Source organism: Lipotes vexillifer, unplaced genomic scaffold (genome assembly GCF_000442215.2).
Source record: "Lipotes vexillifer unplaced genomic scaffold, Lipotes_vexillifer_v1.1 scaffold83, whole genome shotgun sequence".
Taxonomy (NCBI): Eukaryota; Metazoa; Chordata; class Mammalia; order Artiodactyla; family Lipotidae; genus Lipotes; species Lipotes vexillifer.
The window spans coordinates 2,176,264-2,191,808 of NW_006799780.1; the positions used below are offsets into that span (position 1 = coordinate 2,176,264).

General features: G+C 41.9%; 1 protein-coding gene across 1 annotated transcript in view; it reads left to right on the forward strand.

Moving 5' to 3' along the window:
* Positions 1 to 694: 694 nt before the first annotated feature.
* Positions 695 to 15,545, forward strand: part of BHMT (betaine--homocysteine S-methyltransferase) — a 20,725-nt gene continuing 5,874 nt past the window's right edge. Inside the window, exons 1-5 of the mRNA XM_007471967.1 lie at positions 695 to 796; positions 4,507 to 4,639; positions 11,165 to 11,283; positions 12,842 to 13,033; positions 13,406 to 13,553. Coding sequence (XP_007472029.1) covers positions 764 to 796; positions 4,507 to 4,639; positions 11,165 to 11,283; positions 12,842 to 13,033; positions 13,406 to 13,553 — 625 coding nt within the window. The 5' untranslated portion in view covers positions 695 to 763. The remainder of the gene's footprint in view (positions 797 to 4,506; positions 4,640 to 11,164; positions 11,284 to 12,841; positions 13,034 to 13,405; positions 13,554 to 15,545) is intronic.

Here is a 15,545-nt window from a genome sequence, read left to right on the forward strand (position 1 = left end):
GAGTACATTTCCGCTATCATATATAAACGTTAAGTGTTTGTCCTTGTTAAATATTGCAAAGATATTATTAGAAACTGTAAGGCATGTTTGGATATAAGGGCAAAGTTCACTTTGAACACACACACACACACACACACACACACACACACTAGTGCAGGGTCAGTATCGGACCCTTCTGTAAATGTCATATTTTGTTCGGATACATATCCACTGGGTGTATATCACACAGGAGGTCACACTTTAGGCTGAAGTTCTTCCAGGAACTGCAAGCCTCTTCATTCAATAATCTTGTATCCTCAGCCTTTGACAAATATTTGGGCATTGGATGGAATTCTTAGGTGTCTGGCCTAGCGACTTAAGGAAGTAACGATACACGATCCCAGGCAAGGGAGAAATTAGGGTCGGGGACCCGCGAGGGGAAAAGAAGGGCCGGGCACAGGTAGGTCTGAAACCTGAGCGAGTGGCAGCATTATTATTATTATTATTTTACTTCTGGATGGTTTCACCCATTTTGGCAGAACAATCTCGATCACCTCTTCTGCACGCAGGTTCCCAAGCAGCGACAGGCCGGGATCAAGGGCTGGTGGGCGTGCTCCCCGCCCGAGGCCCGCGTTGGACCGCACAGGGGGTGGGGAAACCCACCCCGCGGGAGCAGCGGGTATAAGGAGCCCGGCTGCTGCCACCGTGCAGCTCCGCGCTTCGCAGGGGGAAACGCTCGTCTCGCCGGTCCTCATCCGTACCGTCCGTCCGGGACACCACGAAGATGGCACCAGTTGGGGGCAAAAAGGCCAAAAAGGTGAGTCTGCAGGGGACCCAAGGGCGCTGTCCATCCCGGCCAAAGCTCTGAGTTTCGATCCACAAACCAGCCCCGCATCGCATCTCAGCCGCGGGGAGCGCAGAGGAGCCCTTAGAGCCTGACTGTGACCAGAAGGCCACCCAGGACTTCTGCTGCAGGACCCCAAGGCGCCTGAGTCCCCACTCCTGCCCCCCTGACCAGAGCGCCCTCTAGAACTATGTGACCCCCAACTCCAGAGCGCCCCCAAAGCGCTAAGACTCCCAACGTCTTGAGCACTCCCCCAAGATGCGGCTCCTAGACCCACAGGTGCGACTTCCCTCCCCCACGGCGGTGGGACTCGAGGTCGCCCTGCTTCGTGCCCCGGGCTCCTCTGGGGTCTGTGCCCGTGCCACTGCGCTCACCCCTTGACGCCCCGCGCTTGCAGGGCAGGGAGGCGCGCGCCCGGGCTCCCACCGTTTCCCGCCCGCGCCCTCACAGGCGCCTAGGGTCTCAGGGCCCCTACCTTGCAGGGTTCTCGCTGCACCCACCAGCCCGTCCAGCCGCAGCCCTAAGGCTCTGGTGTTGTTTGGATGACGTAAGTTTTCATCCCGCAGTTCGGTTTCAGCGATCACAGAATAGGGCACAGTGCGGGCCTCGAAAAGACAGTTTCAGAAAAATTAAGCACGATGGCCGTAAGATATTGAGGAAGGACTGTTAATAAGTTTTAAAAATAAAAACCCAGTAACAAGCCCGCCCTTCCCTGGGGACGAGTGTTTCAGTCCAGATTGTGGGCCTTCGTCTAGTTACTGGGGGGGGGGGGGGGGGGGGGGGGGGGGGGGGGGGGGGGGGGGGGGGGGGGGGGGGGGGGGGGAGATGGATGGATGGATGGATGGATAGATGGATGCACTGAGAGTAGGACTATGGTTAGGAGTGGGACGAGAAGGACGGAGGGAGTAGGGAATATGCTTGCCCCTTGGGTGTCAAAGCACCCAACTCCATGCCTGGCAGACAGAGGCCCAGGGAATGGCAGCAGAGGAGACAGGGCCAGGCCAACTGTACTCCTACAGCTGTAAGGACTGTGGGGGCAGGTCCACCTCCCAAATTCATTGCCAGCCATCCCTTTAGAAATGGGCTGTACCTAGTTTCTAAAGGGATGACCCCACCTCAAATTAAAAAGACCTCCACACAAGGAAAAACATTAATTCAATTAATTTTTTTAAATGCCATGCAGTCCCAGGATTTAAGATGCTGAGATGGCAATCGATTATAGGCTGTCACCTGTTCAGTTAGGTGGAGAATTTTGCCAATCCATATATCTACTAAAGGAATAGCTGATGTAGGCTGGAAAGGATGATTCCCATAGAGATTTAAAATTTTTTCTTGGTTTGGCCCGATTTACGTTGCCATAAATCCTAATCCACTACCCCAGACTCAAACTCACAAAATAAAACATTTTAAAGGATTATTTTAGCAACAGATGGACATAAGATGGGAAGGAAAAAAAAAAGTTTCTTTGGTAACCTTGTTTCCATGCCTATGTCACTGTTAAAATATGGACAATAATACTTCTATACTTCTGATTAAAATTAAAACATATGCTACAAAACTAACACATGTTCATTGTAAACAACTAGGAAAAACACTAAGAACAGTGTCTACTACATTTTGATGTATATTCTGCTAGTTTATTGTCTAGGCAAATATGTACTTTTAAACAAAAAGTCTGATATTACACATATTGCTTTGCAACACTTTTTCACAAACAATATCTTGAGCATTTTCTCATAGCACATTCCATTAAAAAAAAAAGCCACTTAGCTTAGGAACAAGAAAGTCTGAAGTTCAGGTAATTAAAAAATGCGGTAGAATCTAAGAGAGTGTTCTTCCTGATGTAATTGTTCAATAAACTAATGTACAGCATGGTAATTGAATCACCAATAGCTACTCTGCCACCAAATATCAGATTCTTAGCTATGCTGTGCATTTAAGTGTTGTGCTACTAAAGTTTGAAAACACACACAAGAGTCCAATGAGAGTTGCTAGGTGATTGAATAAAATATCATGAATTACGTCACCCAAATGAAAATTAGTAGCCAGTCATATCTCATTTATTTGACTGTTGTTCATGTTTTTATACAACTGCACCGACTAGCAATATATCTATTTTTCTTGTTAATTGGGTCATAAGGATCAAAGTTGTAGTTTTAAAATGTGACTTTTTTTGGAACTTTATTTTATTTTTTTATACAGCAGGTTCTTATTATCTGTTATCTGTTTTATACATATTAGTGTATATGTATCAATCTAAAATGTGACATTTAGACACATTGTAATCATGACAGGTATTTGGATTTCAAAATTACATGTGATCAATTCTATGTTTTTGTATTTGTTATCTCATGGACTTGTACACTTGACATTTTTTCTATATGGAAAGGCTATTCAAGAATATATAGCATAGTCCTCCTATTTTACTGCTTTAAGGTAGAAATGTCAGAAGTTTCTTTTCTCCGAGCACCAGTTTCAAAATGGTGTGGGAGAGAGGCAGAAGTTGGTGAGGACCTAAGATAGAAAAGCCTACGAATGTCTCTCACAGAATTTGTAACACTTGTTATATCAGCATTTGTTTTGTCAACCATTATTAGTAATAAATGGAACACAACAGGTAAGTACATTCCAAGTTATTACTTTACATGGCGTTTTCAGGGCTATCCCACCCTCCCCACCCCCATTTAAAATCAAATCTAGATACCATTTAAGGACAAAAGAATCAGGAGGCCCTATACACCACACCTGGAAGACCGTGTATAAATTACTCAGAGACTCTGGACCTTAATTCTTCATTTGTAAAATCAGAGTGACCTAAATTGAATTAGCGTATCTTTTATTTTTAAAGGCTATGAGTTTTTGAAATTAAAAAGAAAATGGTTACACTAGAAAATTACTTTCTAAGTCACGAAGCCCTTTAAAAATATTAAGTTCAAAATTTCTCTGTTAACACCAGGGTAATTAATGCATAGTACTGTAAATGGAATAGGTATGGAGGTTGGATTAGAAATTAGTTTACAAATATTTTATTTACCTGTCTCTTTCCTGTTCTCTCACTTGTAGAGAGTGGGCTGTGCATACTCATAACTTCCTGGACAGCATAATGCAGCTGCTATTATGGAAACTGAATTTTAACGCCAGAGACAGAAGTGTTTAATTGATTTGGCCCTCTTTGTGGTAGTATCTCCTTCTGTCTTCACCAAATATCTTTTGACTTTTCAGTCTCAACATGCCTTAATACCATTGTATGCCACTTCAACTTCTTTATAAAATATAATTCTCTCTTTAGTTTATTGATAGACTAAGAAGAAAGACTAACAATCACCATTTTAAGAAGGTGTGCTTAAGTATTTATTTGAGGCTTTACAAAAAAACCTTTTCATTTAATCCCTCTGAAGATATTTATTCAAACATAACGTCCTCCCACAATATTCTTCAAATACTCTTTAATGTCTTCGGAAAGACCCCATCCCTGCCACATACACATGGATACACAAACTTTCAATATATTAGCATTCTGGTGATTCTCAATATAGTCACAAATTTCTGTATAAAATAGATATTTTCTGAGAATTCTAAAGAAATCATACTTCTCAAGAATATGATAGCAAAAGTTCTAAAGGTAGAAAATTGTCTTAAAAATTCAAGTAACAACTTTTCTTCCTCCTCTTCTGTAATTTTAGGGCATCCTAGAACGGTTAAACTCTGGAGAGGTCATGATTGGAGACGGAGGTTTTGTCTTTGCACTAGAGAAGAGGGGCTATGTGAAGGCAGGGCCCTGGACCCCAGAAGCTGCTGTGGAACACCCAGAAGCAGGTTGGTGCACAGCTGTATTCTAAGCTCTCATAAAAGACCACTATGTTGACCCAAGTCTAGAAGCATGCCATCAAACAGATACATTCATGCCGTGGTATCCAAATATTTATTATTGCCTGCTGGGCACTGTGCTAGGTACATAAGTACAGGTTTGCCTGTTGGGTAAGTACCAATGGCCTGTTGCTGTCATCTGTATCTGCCTCTTGTTCGCTGATCCTCACTCTAGATGAGTCTAGAACCTGGCTCACTGCCTTTCTCTGCCCCTCCCTTCGTCAACACTCTAGTTGACTTCAACATCCGTACATGTGATCCATCCAGCACTCTTCCTGTTAGTGCCTTGATCTCCAGCAAACTTTTCCTCCATTCCCACCTTAGCAACCCTCTCCTAGACCTCACCATCGCCAAGAGCCGTCCACCTCTGAAATCTCAAGCACAAATACCACATTCTCTGACCACCCCCTCCTATCTTTTCTGCTTACTTTCTCTAGTGCTCCTACTCTTCAGTCTCATCACGACTCTGGCTCTACCATTTTAGTGTGTTTTAGCCATTCTCCCCCACAAGTCCACCTTCCCTCCTTAACCCACTGTAAGTTGCATGATACAGCATCAATCACCATCTTGCAGATAAGCCCTCTTCCATTATGTACCTGCCAACTAGTCAAATTCATTGTATACTGGTGCCACCCTGTTCAACTACCTACCTAACCTGCACCTGCACCCACAGACCTTATTCTCACTTTACTTTTTTGACCACAAATCTTTTATGGACAGGAGGGGAGGTAGGATGCAATCTGAAGGGGATAAATGCTGTTTCTTATGGCCTCTGTATCAGCCTTAAGCAATAGCGAAGACTTAATCTTTAAAAGGGAGGAATGGGCCACTTTTGCAGGCCCATGGACTTCTGAGGGATGTAGGTTTCCAAGGCTGATTAATATGGGTTAATCCACCCATATGTCTTTATTCCAGATCTGAGGGTCCCATTTCTTCCTAATCAGACCCTAACTTTTGGCAATAAAATGTTTTCCCAGGTGAGAACTCTGCTCCCTGTGTAATTTAGTCCTGGGCCAGAGCCTCAGTTTTTCTGTTCTCTAGCAACAGGAACTGAGTCTCTTTACATACCACCCAGAAGATCCTCAGACTTTCCCACATTGCCTGAAATCGGTGATGACTCACCTGTAGCCTTTCATTGTCTTTCTCCAGTACTTTGGTGGTACCCAACAATAGCCATCTAGCTCCGGAGTCCTTAGAGTTATTACTTCCCCTGGACCCCTCAAACATCTGACATAGGGTATCAGCTAGTGCATTCCCTTCCAAGGGTATCTCATCCTAATTCACTACAGGTTGAAGTTTTAATAGTTGTACCCCTAGAGCATGCTGGGAGCTCCATCACCTGTGATGTGTGGGTGCTCATTACTAGTGAGTCAGAAGGAGATCTGACTCTAAAATGATGCCTTCAGAGTTATTTCCCATGACTAGTTCTGGCTTCAACTCTTGCAGGTCAGACCACTCAACATTTCTGTATAAAATAGATATTTTCTGAGAATTCTAAAGAAATCATACTTCTCAAGAACACGATAGCAAAAGTTCTAAAGGTAGAAAATTGTCTTATGAAGTAGAGAGTTGTGCTCAAGAGTTCTACTCCTGGGAGTGAACTAAGGGAGTGAGGGAAGCAGGACTGGGCAAAGGGAGGAACTGGAACTAAGCTGTGAAGTGTTGTAACAGAGATCCCAGCCAATCTCTCAGCGAGCTCTGGAATTGCACAGGCCCCTCAGAGTTGTCCCAGATTGAGGCAACGTGGCTAGGTCTTTGTGTCTTCCCCCTACTAACAGACCAAGCCCTGCACACAATCTGTCAGCCCTCCCCTCTTCCAGGAGAGGGCTTAATCCTGGGCAAAGGAGTGCCCTTTGGCCTAGGGCACTTCCTAGGAAGGGTCTCAGCCAGGAGCCGTTAGCAACCAACACTTTGAAAGAATTTAAATCTTTCAGAGGAAACCAGAGTTCTTGTGAATATTGTATAAGATAATAAACAGATGTTTTTTACATTAAAGAAGAGCGTATTCCAATAAACTCAATGGTGAAGGATGGAAATTAACCAAGAACATAAACTGAGAGACAGTACAGCTTTGAGATCCAGTACAGATTCTGGATCCAGACAAACTGGATCAGATCCTGACACAGCCACTAGGCTGTGTGGCCTTGGGGAAATTACTTAGCTAAGAAAATCGAGATAATATTGACATCTACCTCATAAAGTTGTTATGAGGATTAAATAAATTATATGTACAGTGTTCAAAAGAGTGCCTGGCTCACGTTAAACACTACAACTATTTGCTATTGTTATTAACTTGAGTGAGTTGCTTCCTCTCTTGGTAATATTCTTGGTTGTATTAATCTAATACTGCTAGAGAAGTACAGAAATGTGTTCAAATTACACTGTCCCTAAAAAGTATCCAAAGTAAAAGAGCCATAGTCACACTATGAAACCTAGCAAATGTACTCAACTTTTATATTTCTAAATAAATGAAGAAATAATACTGTGTTCTACCCTTACAAAAAAATGCAACTAGTAAGCTTTGGAGGCTAAACCAACAAGAGTTCTCAAATTTTAGTTTCACCAGCGGAGTTTGTTAAAAATAATAAATTCCCAGGCCCCACTTATAGATTTGGTTTCATTACGTTTGTGACGGGTCCAGGAACCTGCATATTTATAATACTTGTCTCCAGATGATGACAAGGTAAACCCCACTTTCAGAAGCATTGTGTTGAAGGGATGTAAGGAACACAATGGCATAATTAAGACCTGAGAGTGAGGATTTCTAATATATCTATGGTTTGTTTCTTAAGGTCTGCTTGCTGGGTTAAACTCAGAATGAAATATTTCTTGGGCCAAACTGACATTAATGATAAACTACCTTTGCCCAAACTTTGCCATGGAAACAAAATAAGACTGTTGTTTAAACTGCAAATTTCAATTTTGTTAGTCACGTTTACTTTTTTAAAGTCACACATTAGAGGAGCTCAAGAGAAACTGCTCTGATACCGATTTTCTTTGATTTTATTAATGCAGAAACAGCACATTTGATCTCTTGGCCATTCGTGTCTTGAATATTTTGAGCTTATTTAAATGTATTGAGCATTTGCTCTACTTTTTCTTCTGGGAGCTCCTTGCTTTCCAAGAATTAATGAAAACTCCATGATACTGAGTCATTAGATTTAATCCTTTCTGCTACAGACTGAAATCCCCTATATTCAACTCTGCCAGTGCCTAGTTCAAACTCTGTCAACCACAGGGGACTACAGGACGCATCAGAAAAGACAAATCTGCTGGTAACTTATCTTCAAAGAACCATTTCATACGACCTTGGATGTATTTAACCTTTTCTGGGGTGGGGGGTGGTGAAATGTGTTTAAAACATTCATGCTCTAAATAAGAGCGGTGGTCACTGTCATGCTACTTTATGCAAATGAATTTGTTTTTGCAGGTGCTTTTCTAATTTTGACTGGGTAATAACTAGAATTCATATAGACCCTGAAAAGTTTCCCTGTAGACTGGACGGCATCCAAAACACTTGTTAGACTGGTGCCTGGCCTTGACTTTTTAGTGCTGGAAGCAGTGAGAAAGGGAAGGTTATGCTACAAGTCTGCAATTCCTTATCCAAGCCCTTTTGGGGCCAAATTCGTCTTAGAATCCAGAATTTGTGGGAATTTTAGAAAGTTAATACATTACATATGCTACATATTGCATAACGCTCTTATTAGGGTGTGAAGTGCTCCCCTACACCCCAACAACACATTAATACTCTTTTTGCGTCAAAATATATGACTACCCACACTAAATAGGATACAATTATAAATATCCTCACATTAGTTCAGGTGACATTTTGCTGCCAAATGATTTTACTCCAAATTTATTATCCCACTGAAGAAATACTGCAAATTTTTATTTGACCTTTTAGAGTTTGCTGTGGAATTTCAAAGACTTATATTTCTCAAGTAAGTGTACAAGGTAATATCTATATTCTGCAAATATATGTCTGGGTCATATGTTTTATACATACACACACACACACACACACACACACACAAGTTTCTAATATTTAGCTTCTGTAATGCTAAAATAAAACTAGTATAATGAAGAGTATAAAGCCATAAAATGAATATAATTAATTAGCATAAGTTGTATCATTGTCATGGGAACTAGTCATATCCTATTGTTGGTTAGAGGATGAAAACTCATAGTTTTATGATGAGAGGAAACAGAAAATAGAAATTGAAAGGATATTCAGAAATTACCAGACTAACTCTCCTACTAAAATTTATGCCAAAAGTTGTGGTTCTTGCACTCAGTGGAATCAGCTTTGAATCTGGCGATGAATTCAGTTTCCCTGGATCTGGAGGGGTTTGAGGAATCTGAATTTTTAATTGTCCCCAAGCAAGTCTAGTAGGGTCACACTTTGAGAAGCATGGCATTTTTAAGAAGCATGGTGGAATAATCAAATCTATTAAGAGTGAAATGTTGTCTTCACCTTTCTGATTCACTGCCCTCTGAAAAAATCTGAAAAAAGATTACAGACCCTATGAGCACTATACAATGTACATACATGTAAACAATTTGCACACCATTCCAGGGTTTTTGCTTGTTTGTTTGTTTTTTTTACAGTCTCTGGAAATCCATCAAAGGGCCAGCTGGGTGGACTTCTTATTCATAAACCATTCTGTCCCAGATACCAAGTCTGTAGTCCCTTCTCCCTTGCTCCAACCTCAGCACTCTGTGTTTATCTGATTGACTGTTTATAAGGTTTTTCAGTTGATTCTGCTGCTAATTAAAACAACTTCGAAACCCCCAATTTAGGCATGCTTTTAAGTTCCCACTGAGAACGAAAGGTTCCATGATTTTAAAAGCAGAGATTTGGCTTCAAGCTTAGAAATCCATTCTCTGAAATTCAAAAGCTTTTTTGGCCTCACCTTTTTGTCCACTTATAAACAAAAACTGAGCTTCCTATGTTCTTGGCACTCTATTAGTCATCTGGGTTGCAAAGATGCCAGACTAATCTCCAGTCTTAGCCTCTGAAGGGCTAAGAACACCAGTGTCCTAATAATTTGCTAGTGTCTAATGTAGTTGTTCCCAGACCGGCAGATTTTATAGGTCTCTGAAACTTCAAAATAAATTTTAGGGTTCGATATACGACTGTTGATTTCTTACTCTGTCCAGTCATTTCTCCTGACAAAAACAAAACACCATCTAAGTCTCAATATCATTTTATAGAAGAAACATTCGTCTGCTCTCTTAGAATGGTGATTCTCAACAAAACTGAAAATAAGAATCAGCTGGGAAAACTTTTTAAAAAATTGTTTGTGCCTTACCCCAAACCAATTAAATTAGAATATATGTGGATTTGACACTAACATTCATAATTTTTGAAAAGCTTGCAGGATGCCTAATGGGCAACCAAGCTTTAGGACCAGTATTTTAGAGCAAAGGTTAACTCTTTAAATTGCATACATTTGATTATATGGAAAAAAAAAAAAAAAAAACACCCCCCCCCCCCCTTCCCCCCCAGCCAGTGAAAGCTTCGCCACATGGTATTCACCCATGAACCTAGATTGCGAACATTTCTCCGACACTTATTCCACTCTACTACCAGAATTATCTTTCAGAAACACTGAGTTGGGCTTCCCTGGTGGCGCAGTGGTTGAGAATCCTCCTGCCAATGCAGGGGACACGGGTTTGATCCCTGATCCGGGAGGATCCCACATGCCGTGGAGCAACTAAGCCTGTGCACCACAACTACTGAGCCTGTGCTCTGGAGCCTGTGAGCCATAACTACTGAGCCCACATGCCACAACTACTGAAGCCTGCACGCCTAGAGCCCGTGCTCTGCAACAAGAGAAGCCACTGCAGTGAGAAGCCCGTGCACCGCAGCGAAGAGTAGCCCCCGCTCGCCGCAACTAGAGAAAGCCCGCGCGCAGCAACAAAGACCCAACGCAGCCAAAAATACATAAATAAAATAAATTAAAACAACAAAACAAAAACAGAAATACTGATACCTGTGGTCTGGCACCTAGACTCCTTGGGATGATGTGCTAAGCTGTTTTACACTCTGACAGCCCACCTTTCCAAGTGCATCTCCCACCACTTCTCCAGCATATCCTCAACTCCCGCCACTCAGACTGCTTGTCACTCCCCCAAATGCCAAGACTTTTCTTGCCTCCTTGTCTTTGCTCGGGCTGTTCCCTCTATAGGAATGCCCTTCCCCATCTTCTCTGCCTGGCAAAAGCACTGAGATGATTCCTCCTCTGTGGGACCTCCCTCTTCCCATCACCCCACATCCATGGCAGAGATAATCTCTTCCTCCTGGCAAGAGACTCCAGATCCACCTCTCATTTGCCCCCAGGATGAGCAAATGCCAGGCAACCAGGAATTTAAACAGATATTTTCATAGTTGTTTATCTGAGAGCCTTTTGAAGGCATCACAGACTAATAAACTGTTAACAATGAATATCTTTCCCTCATTCAATCTCCCAGTTCGCCAGCTTCATCGAGAATTCCTCAGAGCTGGATCAAATGTCATGCAGACCTTCACCTTCTACGCCAGTGAAGACAAGCTGGAGAACAGGGGAAACTATGTTGCAGAGAAAATATCCGTGAGTAACACCATACGTGACACTCTTAGAAGGACACAGTAGACACGCGTGTCATTACCAAAGCTCTCATAGAGAAAAGTGTTGAGCCTCTTTAGAGTTCTGTTTTGTTTTAAACAATACAGAAACGAGATATGTGTAAATAATATTCTTAGGTTTTAGCTAGCGTCCCTCAAATTAACAGAAAGACATTTAATGAAGCAGATCAAAGAAGTATTTAACTATTAATGATTCTCTCAGTCTCTTGACTAAGTTGCTGAATGAGTATCCTTACAAACTCTTACATCTTTTTTTTTTTTTTTTTTTTTTTTTGCGGTACGCGGTCCTCTCACTGCTGTGGCCCCTCCCACTGCGGAGTACCGGCCCCGGACTTGCAGGGTCAGCGACCATGGCTCACGGGCCCAGCTGCTCCGCGGCATGTGGGATCTTCCCGGACCGGGGCACGAACCCGTGTCCCCTGCATCAGCAGGCGGACTCTCAACCACTGCGCCACCAGGGAAGCCCTCTTACATCTTTTTTCAAAATAAATTTTATTTATTGATTTATTTATTTTATTTTTGGCTGCGTTGGGTCTTCGTTGCTGCCTGTGGGCTTTCTCTAGTGGCGGTGAGCATGGGCTATCTTTGTTGCAGTGCGCGGGCTTCTCATTGCGGTGGCTTCTCTTTGTTGAGGAGCACGGGCTCTAGGCGCGCGGACCTCAGTAGTTGTGGCACGCAAGCTCAGTAGTTGTGGGTCGTGGGCTTAGTTGCTCCGCGGCATGTGGGATCTTCCCGGACCAGGGCTCGAACCCGTGTCCCCTGCATTGGCAGGCGGATTCTTAACCACTGAGCCACCAGGGAAGTCCGAAACTCTTACATCTTTACAATTTTTTAATGTGACACAGTATAGGAGAAAGGTCATATGTGCCAGGAGTCAGTGAACCTAGAATCTTCCAGGCTCAGCTACAATCAACTGTGTGACGTTGGGCAAACCATTTACTTATCCCATCAAATCATCAATTTCTTCATCTCTAAAATGAAAAAGGAATTCTAAAATTACATGAGTCTGTGTGATCTATAGTACTGGGGTCTTTTGAGGACAAGCATCAATTTATATTGTCTAAATAATTAGAAAAGACCTTACTTGTGATACATGTATCTGTTGAGAAAATATATAATGACAAAAAGTCATGAATTCTGTAGTAATTTAAATTGAATTTTATTCTTATTAATCCTAAAAGCAAATCATTATCATCACCACCACTATTTGCTAGGTATTCTTCTAAGTGCAGCTTAGGCGTTGGAAGATACCAGATCCTTTTATGTAAAGACTTTTACCCTCTCACAGATCTTTGGTATAATGTAATATCCTAAATACCATCATTAGATTTTTTTTTTTTAATCACTGTTATTGGCAGCGTTGTTACTGCAAATTGCTAAACTCCATAAAGCATGGAACTATTCCATCACTGTCGTTTTCTGGAATAAAATCACTATTGTAACATACAACTGAGATTTGGACATTTGAATAACAATTTTGCTTCAATTTCACATGAAAAGTATCATAAATTCATCCATTTTAGGGGCAGAAAGTCAATGAAGCTGCTTGTGATATTGCCCGGCAAGTGGCTGATGAGGGAGACGCCTTGGTGGCAGGAGGTGTAAGCCAGACACCTTCGTACCTTAGCTGCAAGAGGGAAACTGAAGTCAAAAAAGTCTTCCAGCAACAGTTAGAGGTCTTCATGAAGAAGAACGTGGACTTTTTGATTGCAGAGGTAAACATATACGATCTAAGATGAGACGAGTACACTTAGGACATTTTCTCTGCCTTTTACTCTCATGAGGACCATGTGGGGTTAGGCACCAGTCATGACTAGTAGCTGTAATATTTAGTTTTGAAATGTTTTTCCAATTTAGGGCTTCAACTAAATGTGATTCAGTTAATGTAACATAGTGTTCTTCAAACCGGTGGACTGTAAGTCGCTGAAATCACCGTTCTATTCTGTTTTAAAAATGTTAATGGGTCACAACTCAGAGTTTGAAAAACACCCATCTGAGGATAATTAAGTTCATACACAGTACGATAAGTTTTCAAATTATTTGGGAAGAAACAAGATTAAAAGTATCTTGACTTTAACCTATTTCAGTATTTTGAACACGTTGAAGAGGCTGTATGGGCAGTTGAAGCCTTGAAAGCATCTGGGAAACCAGTGGCAGCGACCATGTGCATCGGCCCAGAGGGAGATTTGCACGGCGTGGCCCCTGGCGAGTGTGCAGTGCGCCTGGTTAAAGCAGGTGATGATGCGTTCTGACCAGTTTGCAATTAGTGTGTCTTTTTAAAAATTTTATTTATTTATTTTTATATTTATTTTTGTCTGTGTTGGGTCTTCATTTCTGTGTGAGGGCTTTCTCTAGTTGCGGCGAGAAGGGGCCACTCTTCATCGGGGTGCGTGGGCCTCTCACTACTGCAGCCTCTCTTGTTGCGGAGCACAGGCTCCAGATGGGCAGGCTCAGTAGTTGCGGCCCACGGGCCTAGTTGCTTCGCAGCATGTGGGATCTTCCTGGACCAGGGCTCAAACCCGTGTCCCCTGCATTGGCAGGCAGATCCTCAACCACTGAGCCACCAGGGAAGCCCCTAGTGTGTCTTAAATGACATACAAATGCAGGTCCATCTATGAATCACTATATACTACTTTTGTTACAGGAAAACCATTAATTTACTTTCTTAGGAATATCTATAATATCATTATTGAGTCCCAAAGAGAAAAAAATGTTAAAAAAAAATACATACACACACATACCAGCCTTTTGAAATGCGCAATTAGACCTACGCTGAAGGTTTAACACCTGGAAACGAGAAGAATTTTAGTAAATCAAAAGGAACATTAGGAAAAATTATGTTTTATTTTAAATTATCTAAAGTTGAGGTCTTTAGACATTAATAACTTATAAGTCAGTTGCCCTCTTTGCCAAAGTTTTTCCATTCTCATAAATTACTGGTATGCTTTACTTTTTGTAATTGGTATAATAAATTTAAAAATCCTTTGATATGAGACACTGAGCACCTAATTTATCTTTTTATATAATTTCCATTCCTAATATTGGGTCTCATTTCAATTAGGGAAAATTCACAGACTGTTTTCAAAGCTGCCTCATTTTCAACCTGAGGAATAACACAGTGTCCGTGCAAGAGTCTGACTCACTCTGTGGAACAGAGATTTTGATTGGCTAACTGTTTAATTTCTCATCTTTATCCAACTCTTAATATTTCATGAAGGTCACTTCATACTTGTCACTAATAATAATTATTTAGGTTTAGGAATGACATTGTAGAATCCGAATTTTTTATTATACATATTAAAAATGGGGGGAGAAACGAAATTAATATGTTTCAAAAAGATCAGAGGAGGCCCTCATCATCCCAACTGTTAATTGGCAGGGATTCTTCACCTGCATCTACTCCTTCCCCTGCCAGTCTGTTCAGAGTGAGTGGCCACAGTGCTTGACCTCACTGTACCCTGTTTATATCCTTCACAGAACTCCCCAGTTATCTCATTAGTTTATGTCTTGAATGTCTGGCTCTCTCACTTGATTGTAAAATCCCAGAGGGCAGAGACTATGTCTGCTTGGCTCAGCACTGAGTACCGTGTGCCGAGCACAGCACCCAGCACATGACAGGTCCTTAGTCAATATCCATCTCACAAATCTAGTCCATCTTCCAATGTTAGTTCAACTTCCATGTGCCCTTACATAGTCATCCCTACCCCAAATAATCACTTCCTCCTCTCAGCAGCTGTGTCGCACATTTAGCGTATCCTCAGATGACATTTTCTAATCTGTGAGACTGTTAATAGGGTTCTGCAGTTACACACAGATAGAAGATGCTGTGTTAAGCCAAGTTAAGCAGCCTCTTGGCTGCAGAACTTCTCAGAGGCTTTGACGTGTATACTGGCAGTCTCCAAGAAGGGACTACAGTAAATAACTACTGCCCAATTTAATTGATCATAGAACCTTGTTTTCATAGAGCAAACCTTGGGAAGCCCTGTGCTAAATTATAAAATCTTTGGTGTCCTTTATTGATATTTCTCTAAAACCCCTTACAAGAACCTTTATACCTAATAGACATCCAATAAATAGCCAAAATATGATTACTTCATTAATGTAATGATATCTAGCAAGGAAAGAGAAACTGTGGCTCCAGAACACCAGGAAGGATGGACGGAAGGAAGGAAGGAAGGAAGGGAGGAAGGGAGGGAGGGAGGGAGGGAGGGAGAGAGGGAGAGAGGG